Source organism: Triticum urartu, chromosome 6 (assembly GCF_003073215.2).
Source record: "Triticum urartu cultivar G1812 chromosome 6, Tu2.1, whole genome shotgun sequence".
NCBI classification, from domain to species: Eukaryota; Viridiplantae; Streptophyta; class Magnoliopsida; order Poales; family Poaceae; genus Triticum; species Triticum urartu.
This window is the reverse complement of record NC_053027.1, coordinates 535591131-535601444: the sequence shown is the minus strand read 5'-3', so window position 1 is coordinate 535601444 and position 10314 is coordinate 535591131. Positions and strand designations below refer to the sequence as shown.

At 45.7% G+C, this 10314-nt stretch overlaps 1 protein-coding gene across 1 annotated transcript; it reads right to left on the bottom strand.

The window, feature by feature from the left end:
• Positions 1 to 1748: 1748 nt before the first annotated feature.
• Positions 1749 to 2878, bottom strand: LOC125512734 (senescence-specific cysteine protease SAG39-like). Its single transcript, XM_048677825.1, has 2 exons — positions 2431 to 2878; positions 1749 to 2335 (listed from the first exon to the last, which is right to left on the bottom strand). The coding sequence occupies exons 1-2, from the start codon at positions 2861 to 2863 to the stop codon at positions 1749 to 1751; spliced, it is 1020 nt and encodes a 339-aa protein (XP_048533782.1). The 5' UTR covers positions 2864 to 2878.
• Positions 2879 to 10314: the final 7436 nt, after the last annotated feature.

Here is a 10314-nt window from a genome sequence, read left to right as displayed (position 1 = left end):
CATGTCAAAGGGAACTAGCCAGTAGGACGATGCGACGAGTTGATGGTAACATGTGACAGGCAGTGATGCGAGCACGTGAGCTGTTGCCAGCCATGCATTGCGGTGATGCAACCGGCTAGTCCAGTTGCTACAATGTACTACATCTACTGCGTGCGCGGGCACGAACGGGACGTGCGCTGCACATGAGAGGGGGAAGAGAGCAGAGGTGGGGCGAAGGATATGACTGTGCGAACTCGCATCCAAGAGCATCTCCAACAGCAGCCCTATTTGAGGGCCCCAAAGGTTGATGGAGTAAAATTTGGGCATGAGCAAGTGTCGTCTCCAACCACAACCCTATCGCACTAATTTATGCTTTGAGGGGGACATTTATAGTTGAATAGATACTTGTACGATGAAACTGTGACCACTCCATTATAATCTCAGAGTATCATACATGACCTTGCATGCCGTGCCTGGCTCTATGAAAGATCCATCGACTGTGGGTGCTGCTCAGCCGTCTAGAGGCTTAGGCCATGAAGGACAATGGATGAAGGCCCAAGGATGAGCGGGGCGACATGGTACCATCGATAACTTTCCGTTAAGAGTCTACCCATGTGACCTCACATGAAATATGGGCCTTATCAGTGGGAGATGGTTGTTATGCACCAAATCATTCCTTGGGCTCCATATCATTACAATATCAAATACTTGTAGATCCAAGGAACTATACAAAGTAACTCCTAAAACTTCACAGACCATCGAGTCGTGCATCCAAAAAAAGATGGCAAGTGGTGAGTGATGAATGGACTAGGGCCAGGGATGATATACCAAAAGTGCAGGCCATCACACCCCAAGATCTTCACCATAGTGTTGATGAAAGATTCTAACTCCGTGAAACCACACCAACAAAAGCACATTACACAACCACAAAAACTGAATAGATCCAAGGGATTGGTCATGTGAGGGCAAATCCAAAATCCAAAAGATCAAATGCAAGACAAATACTCATGCACGTTTACACATGTTAGTGGTGGAGGTAAACACATCTTAAGCCCAATATTGATGTTTTGGCCAAGTTTTGTGAAGTCTCTTACTAGCTTTGATGACCCCAAAGTGCCCACTGTGGTGTGTCATTAGCCTATGGCACTCTTTGGGTCGGGCATGAAGCCAGGGAGCCTCCTCCTGGACTGGCTTCTTGTGCCCTCATTTCACAACACTCCCCATGCGGTCTAAAGTGACCGTAATCGTGTAGATCAAGGCGACTGACATTGGGGTTGGGAGAGAGGTCGATGTTAAGCATTGAAGAGTACGTCAACAGGGATTGGGGAGAGAAGGTCCCATCCTAGTTATGTCCATCAAGATTTACAAATTCACATCCATCAATTTCCTCCATCAGGCTTCAAATTTAATTTTAACATCAACTCTGCCATTTTCCACATTGTTTACCTAGATCCAAGATTGTCGTAAAAAACAAAAATTACTCAAAGAGTGCATTGTACATGCATGAAGGCACAAGAGTGCAATTCACTTATAAACTGCTACAACTCTACAAGTGTGAAATCTCCCAAGGATATAAAACACAAGTTTTTCATCAACCTCTGTATATGTGGCATAATTTACATAGTGTTCATGAAATATAAAGTATCGTGCAACAGATATGTTTGTAGATAATTCATATACATGTTACAAACTATACTTAATAAAAGTAGATGCATCCAATTATTTAATCTTTGTGTGCATACGAAGATACGTGGCATAGGATGTTCTTCCTATGCAGTGGGGTAAGAAGGCTCCATTGCAAGGCCACACATGCCTCTCTTGTCAGGAATGTCCTTCTCCATTCTTAAATATCCGTTCTCGCCCCATGTTGTTCCCCATGAATTCTTCAACAACCAATACTTTGTACCATCGCTGGTCTTGCCATAACCAATAGCTGCAATACCATGATCTAGGTCAGTGCCACATGAGCCTGTCATCACTCCACCTTTGTAAAATTGGAATGTCATATCTCCTCCGTCTACAGCTACCGAGACAGGTTGGCTTGCGACGGCTTGCATGAGGGCTCCCTCATTGTTGGTTGGAACATCCTCGTAGCTTTTTATGGATGCGGCATCGTTGGTTCCACTCTTGCACTTGTCATCTGCCGCAGTATACGGGTAGTTGGACTCAGTAGTGAGACCCCCGTTCTTGATTATGAACTTAAAGGCATCATCCATGAGCCCACCTTCGCAACCTTGGTCTTCACCATGGACATCACAATCCACCAACTCTTGCTCCGACAGTGAGATAAGCTTGCCAGTTTTGAGCTTAATGACGCCCTCCGTAGCAGCGACAGCAGAAAATGCCCAACAACAACCTACAAAATTTTATATTTTGGTAGATACTATAAGATGTCATTCAAAAAATTGAAATATATATGCAATAGTACATTATTATCCTAAATATACTTACCACAATCCCCTTGATCCTTGACAGGAGTGACTGCACCTTTGGTCCTCCAGTCTACGGTTGCCGGAAGTGCATCAAAACTGACATTCTCATACCTGAATCCGGTAGGAACCCTCTCCAAGCTCGGTTTGTACCCCTTGTTAGCCTTTGTTGCCTTGAACTCCTCGTTGGTGAGGTCGGTGAACTGATTGATGCCCAAATAGAACTTGCGGTTCTCGGCGTTAAATGACTCGATGAACCCGACATTGTCCTTGAACACCTCAAATCGCCGCGCCTTCTCAGTGGCGTCCTTATACACACGGCTGTACTGCACCATCCAACTTTCGTGCCTTGCCACCATCGACAAGTCATCGCTTAGCTCGCGAGCTGCTAGGACCGAACTGCATAAGCAAAGGCATCCGAGGATGCCAAGCATCAGAGCTTTTGAAATGGCCATTGTATGTTTGATGAACTGCTTGCAACTATTAGTGTGCAGTGTGTGCTCTTCTTTGGTTCTGCTGATGGAAATGTGTCTTATAGCTGGATGCATGTATTTAAATAATATAGGGATATGGACATGATACGGTGAAGTATCGTGTGGTGGACGGATGGCATAATTTAAATTTATGTGCATGTGGCGTACGTTTTCATCTGCATATGAGAGTGACCCTTGTTGTGCCGAGGCTTTGGGTGTGAGTACAGGAAAAATTAAATCGTGTATTCGTGATTACAACGTATTTTGATACTTCAAACGGACTGTTGATTTACAACACTGTGTGGAAAATACTTCTAAGAATCCTTGTAGTCTAGCAATGTAAAGCTATTACTAGATGTGACAACTGCTTGTAGAAGTTGATTAAGACAGCTTAATAACTAGCCAGATCATATCAAGAATTCAATCCCCATCCACGAAATGCCTTGGCACTCATCTTCTATTTTCTGTTCTATATGGACTGCGTGAGCCCCAAGCGTACGGCAAGTGCAAGAATTTTATATGGCCGGACGACGTACTTCCGGGACACTCAGATCAAAAATCCTACCCTTACGGAAAACTACTACAGGCTGGTTCTACAGAAGGATTTGTCCTTCTCTCCACCGTAGATTCTTCTCCTCGTGGTTTTAACTGAGCCACTTCCTGAATTTAATTGGGCCAACGTCAGCCCATAACCTCCTTTCTGTAGTAATTCTCCCGTAGATGTAGCAGAGCTCACGCACCGTGTGGCTATGCGTCACGGTGACGCTGACACGCACGGTCGTCCCTGTTACACGTCAACCGCCTCTCGATGCCTGAAGACATGGACCGCCACGGCCGGCGTGGGCAGCTCGGCCTGTGCCGCTCCAAGACATGGACGCAGTGCTTGGAACTGTCTGCATGCCTCGGCCTCGCGCATGGGCTACGAACCAGGACACAGCAACTACGGTACTGTTCAATGCGACCGAGGATTCAAATATGACGACCCACAAGCGGTAAAAAGAAACTCCATCAACTTCTCATATCAACTTAAAAAAAACTTCTCATATCTCTCGCACTGCAAAAGTCACAATCCAGAAACGGTAAAAAACACCATCATTCCCAATTCTCATCTATGTCACTCTTCCAATCACTTCTTGACCAATAGAAATGCGCGGAAAAAGCCCTTATCTCAATTGATGATGTTTGTTCTTCCACCGATAGATAACGCGGTGACTTTAGATGAGAGTGTGGTGGAGGATATCCCTCAGTTGCAGTCAGGGGATAATGAGACCCTTTCTGCACCTTTTACCGAGAACGAGGTGTTTAAGGCGATCGCTCAAATGAAACCGAATAAGGCACCGGGACCAGATGAGTTCTCGACAGAATTCTATAAGGAAGGTTGGCATATTGTGAAAGATGATCTTATGCCTATGTTTCATTTAAATTTCGGCAGCCTAAGAAGGAGGAAGCCATCCGCATAGAGCAATTCAGGCCCATTTGTCTATTGAATGTGAGTTTCAAGATCTTTACGAAAGTGGCCACCAACAGGCTGACAAAGGTTGCTCATTCGGTGGTGCAACCAAGTCAGACTGCCTTCATGCCTGTAAGACACATCCTAAAGGGGGTAGTTGTCTTACATGAAACTTTACATGAAATCCACTCGAAGAAACCCGATGGAGTTATATTCAAAGTGGACTTTGAGAAGGCCTATGACAAGGTCAAATGGCCTTTTCTGCAGCAAGCCATGCGCATGAAAGGATTTAATGAGACATGGAGGAATCATGTGGATTCCTTTGTCCAGAGAGGTAGTGTTGGGATAAAGGTGAATGATGACATTGGTCATTACTTTCAAACGCATAAAGGCCTGAGACAAGGAGACCCGATGTCTCTGATACTGTTTAATATTGTGGCAGACATGTTGACAGTTCTCATAGGTCGGGCCAAGGAGAAGGGCTTGGTAGGTGGACTGGTTCCCCATTTGGTTGATGGGGGAATCTCTATCCTACAATATGCGGATGACACCATTATATTCATGGAGCACGACTGAGGGAGTCCTGGATTAGGGGGTGTTCGGATAGCCGGACTATACCTTCAGCCGGACTCCTGGATTATGAAGATACAAGATTGAAGACTTCGTCCTGTGTCCAGAAGGGACTTTCCTTGGCGTGGAAGGCAAGCTTGGCGATACGGATATGTAGATCTCCTACCATTGTAACCGACTCTATGTAACCCTAACCCTCTCCGGTGTTTATATAAACCGGAGGGTTTTAGTCCGTAGGACAAAACAATCATACCATAGGCTAGCTTCTAGGGTTTAGCCTCTCCGATCTCGTGGTAGATCTACTCTTGTACTACCCATATCATCAATGTTAATCAAGCAGGACGTAGGGTTTTACCTCCATCAAGAGGGACCGAACCTGGGTAAAACTTCGTGTCCCTTGCCTCCTGTTACCATCCGGCCTAGACGCACAGTTTGGGATCCCCTACCCGAGATCCGCCGGTTTTGACACCGACAACGACCTCGCAAAAGCCAGAAATATGAAACTGGTATTATGCCTTTTTGAACAATTATCGGGGTTAAAGATCAATTTTAACAAGATTGAATTGTTCTGCTTTGGCACTGCCAAAGAAGACCAAGACAATTACAAGAACCTATTCGGTTGTTAACTGGGATCTTTGCCCTTCAGTTATCTAGGTATTCCAATTCACCATAGGAAATTGATTAATAAAGAATGGAAATGTATTGAGGATCGATTCGAGAAGAAACTAAGCTACTGGAAGGTTAAGCTTATGTCTTACGGAGGAAGGCTCGTATTGATAAATTCGGTACTAACGAGTATGCCGATGTTCCTCCTGTCTTTTTTTGAGGTGCCCAAAGGGGTATGCAAGAGATTAGACTTCTATCGATCTCGATTTTTTTGGCAGTCTGGCGACGTTAAGACAAAATATCGCCTGACAAGATGGGATATTATTTGTCGACCAAAAGAATAGGGGGTCTTGGGATCGAGTGTTGGGGATCGTTGCAGAAATTTAAAATTTTCTACGCATCACCTAGATAAATCTATGGAGAAACTAGCAACGAGAGTGAGAGGGGAGTGCATCTTCATACCCTTGAAGATCACGAAACGGAAGCGTTACAAGAACGCGGATGAAGCAGTCGTACACGAAGCGATTCAGATCGCGGCCGAATCCGATCTAAGCGCCGAACAACGGCGCCTCCATGTTCAACACACGTGCAGCCCGATGACGTCTCCCACGCCTTGATCCAGCAAGGAGAGAGGGAGGGGTTGGGGAAGACTCCGTCCAGCAGCAGCACGACGGCGTGGTGGTGTTGGAGAAGCGTGGTACTCCGGCAGGGCTTCGCCAAGCGTTGCAGGAGGAGGAGGAGGAGGTGTTGGGGAGGGGAGGGCTGCGCCTTGGATGTGGTGCGGCTGCCCTCCCACCTCCCCTCTATTTATAAGGGCAAGGGAGAAGGGGGCCCGCCCCCTCCAGATGGATCTAGAGGGGGGCGGCCAAGGGGGGAAGGCTTGCCCCCCAAGCCACGGGGGGGGGGGGGGGGTGCCCCCTTTAGGGTTCCCCCAAACCCTAGGCGCATGGGCCCTAGGGGTTTGGTGCCCAGCCCACCTAGGGGATGGTTCTCCCTCCATATTCAGCCCATAGGGCCCTCCGGGGCAGGTGGACCCTCCTGGTGGACCCCCGAAACCCTTTCGGTGGTCCCGGTACAATATCGATAAACCCCCTAACACTTCCGGCGACCGAATAAGGACTTCCCATATATAAATCTTTGTCTCCGGACCATTCCGGAACTCCTCGTTACGTCCGGATCTCATCCGAGACTCCGAAAAACATTCGGTAACCACATACAAACCTTCCCTATAACCCTAGCGTCATCGAAACTTAAGTGTGTAGACCCTACGGGTTCGGGAATCATGTAGACAGGACCGAGACATCTCTCTGGCCAATAACCAATAGCGGGATCTGGATACCCATGTTGGCTCCTACATGTTCCACGATGATCTCATCGGATGAACCACGATGTCAAGGATTCAATCAATCCCGTATACGATTCCCTTTGTCTACCGGTATAGCACTTGCCCGAGATTTGATCATCGGTATACCGATACCTTGTTCAATCTCATTACGGCAAGTCTCTTTACCCGTTCCGTAACACATCATCCCGTGACCAACCCCTTAGTCACATTGAGCTCATTACGATGATGTCTTATCGAGTGGGCCCAGAGATACCTCTCCGTCATACGGAGTGATAAATCCCAGTCTCGATTCGTGCCAACTGAACAGACACTTTCGGAGATACCTGTAGTGCACCTTTATAGCCACCCAGTTAAGTTGTGACGTTTGGCACACCCAAAGCATTCCTACAGTATCCGAGAGTTGCACAATCTCATGGTCTAAGGAAAAGATACTTGACATTAGAAAAGCTTTAGCAGACGAACTACACGATCTTGTGCTATGCTTAGGATTGGGTCTTGTCCATCACATCATTCTTCTAATGATGTGATCCCGTTATCAATGACATCCAATGTCCATGGTCAGGAAACCGTAACCATCTATTGATCAACGAGCTAGTCAACTAGAGGCTCACTAGGGACATGTTGTGGCCTATGTACTCACACATGTATTATGATTTCCGGATAACACAATTATAGCATGAACAATAGACAATTATCATGAACAAGGAAATATAATAATAACCATTTTATTATTGCCTCTAGGGCATATTTCCAACAGTCTCCCACTTGCACTAGAGTCAATAATCTAGTTACATTGTGATGAATCGAACACCCATAGAGTTCTGGTGTTGATCATGTTTTGCTCGAGGAAGAGGTTTAGTCAACGGATCTGTGACATTCAGGTCTGTATGCACTTTACAAATATCTATGTCTCCATTTTGAACATTTTCACGAATGGAGTTGAAGCGACGCTTGATATGCCTGGTCTTCTTGTGAAACCTGGGCTCCTTGTCAAGGGCAATAGCTCTAGTGTTGTGACAGAAGAGAGTCATCGGGCCCGACGCACTGGGAATAACTCCTAGGTCGGTAATAAACTTCTTCATCCAGATTGCTTCATGTGCTGCCTCCGAGACTGCCATGTACTCCGCTTCACATGTAGATCCCACCACGACGCTTTGCTTGCAACTGCACTAGCTGACTGCCCCACCATTCAAAATATACATGTATCAGGTTTGTGACTTGGAGTCATCCAGATCTGCGTCGAAGCTAGCATCGACGTAACCCTTTACGACGAGGTCTTCGTCACCTCCATAAACGAGAAACATATCCTTAGTCTTTTTCAGGTACTTTAGGATATTCTTGACCGCTGTCCAGTGTTCCATGCCAGGATTACTTTGGTACCTTCCTACCAAAATTACGGCAAGGTTTACATCAGGTCTGGTACACAACATGGCATACATAATAGACCCTATGGCCGAGGCATAGGGGTTGACACTCATCTTTTCTCTATCTTCTGCCATGGTCGGGCATTGAGCCGTGCTCAATCTCACACCTTGCAATACAGCAAGAACCCCTTCTTGGACTGATCCATATTGAACTTCTTCAATATCTTGTCAAGGTACGTGCTTTGTGAAAGACCAATGAGGCGTCTCGATCTATCTCTATAGATCTTGATGCCTAATATGTAAGCAGCTTCTCCAAGGTCCTTCATTGAAAAACGCTTATTCAAGTAGGCCTTTATGCTTTCCAAGAGTTCTATATCATTTTCCATCAATAGTATGTCATCCACATATAATATGAGAAATGCTACAGAGCTCCCACTCACTTTCTTGTAAACACAGGCTTCTCCATAAATCTGCGTAAAACCCAAACACTTTGATCATCTCATCAAAACGAATGTTCCAACTCCGAGATGCTTGCACCAGCCCATAGATCGAGCGTTGGAGCTTGCATACCTTGTCAGCATTCTTAGGATCGACAAAACCTTCTGGCTGCATCATATACAATTCTTCCTTAAGGAAACCATTAAGGAATGCCATTTTGACGTCCATTTGCCATATCTCATAATCATAGAATGCGGCAATTGCTAACATGATTCGGGTAGACTTCAGCTTTGCTACGGGTGAGAAGGTCTCATCATAGTCAACCCCTTGAACTTGTCGATAACCCTTAGCGACAAGCCGAGCCTTATAGATGGTTACATTACCATCCGCGTTTGTCTTCTTCTTAAAGATCCATTTTTTTTCTATGGCTCGCCGATCATCGGGCAAGTCAGTCAAAGTCCATACTTCGTTTTCATACATGGATCCTATCTCAGATTTCATGGCTTCAAGCCATTTGTCGGAATCTTGGCCCGCCATCACTTCTTCATAGTTCGAAAGTTCACCATTGTCTAACAACATGATTTCCAGGACAGGGTTGCCGTACCACTCTGGTGCGGAACGTGTCCTTGTGGACCTACGAAGTTCAGTAGCAACTTGATCTGAAGTTTCATGAGCATCATCATTAACTTCCTATCTAGTCGGTGCAGGCACCACAGAAACATTTTCTTGAGCTGCGCCACTCTCCGGTTCAAGAGGCAATACTTCATCAAGTTCTACTTTCCTCCCACTTACTTCTTTTGAGAGAAACTTTTTCTCTAGAAAGGATCCATTCTTGGCAACAAAGATCTTGCCTTCGGATCTGAGGCAGAAGGTATACTCAATAATTTCCTTAGGGTATCCTATGAAGACACATTTTTCTGATTTGGGTTCGAGCTTTTCAAGTTGAAATTTCTTGACATAAGCATCGCATACACAAACTTTCAGAAACGACAACTTAGGTTTCTTCCCAAACCACAATTCATACGGTGTCGTCTCAATGGATTTCAACGGAGCCCTATTTAAAGTGAATGCGGAAGTCTCTAAAGCATATCCCCAAAATGATAGCGGTAGGTCGGTAAGAGACATCATAGATCGCACCATGTCCAACAGAGTACGATTACGATGTTCAGACACACCATTACACCGAGGTGTTCCAGGCGGCGTGAGTTGTGAAACAGTTCCAAATTTCCTTAAGTGTGTGCCAAATTCGTGACTCAAATATTCTCCCCCACGATCTGATCGCAAGAACTTTATTTTCCTGTCACGTTGATTCTCTACCTCATTCTGAAATTCCTTGAACTTTTCAAAGGTCTTAGACTTGTGTTTCATTAAGTAGACATATCCATATCTACTCAAGTCATCTGTGAGGGTGAGAACATAACGATAGCCACCGCGAGCCTCAACGCTCATTGGACCGCACACATCAGTATGTATGATTTCCAATAAGTTGGTTGCTCGCTCCATTGTTCCGGAGAACGGAGTCTTGGTCATTTTGCCCATGAGGCATGGTTCGCACGTGTCAAATGATTCATAATCAAGAGACTCCAAAAGTCCATCTGCATGGAGTTTCTTCATGCGTTTGACACCAATGTGACCAAGGCGGCAGTGCCACAAGTATGTG

What these genes read in the sequence shown, in the direction of transcription:
- LOC125512734 (XM_048677825.1), bottom strand. Translation starts at nt 2,863, where the DNA reads ATGGCCATTTCAAAAGCTCTGATGCTTGGCATCCTCGGATGCCTTTGC. An exon ending in CAAGGATCAAGGGGATTGTG is followed by an intron (nt 2,336 to 2,430) that starts GTAAGTATATTT and finishes AAAATTTTGTAG; the next exon opens with GTTGTTGTTGGGCATTTTCT.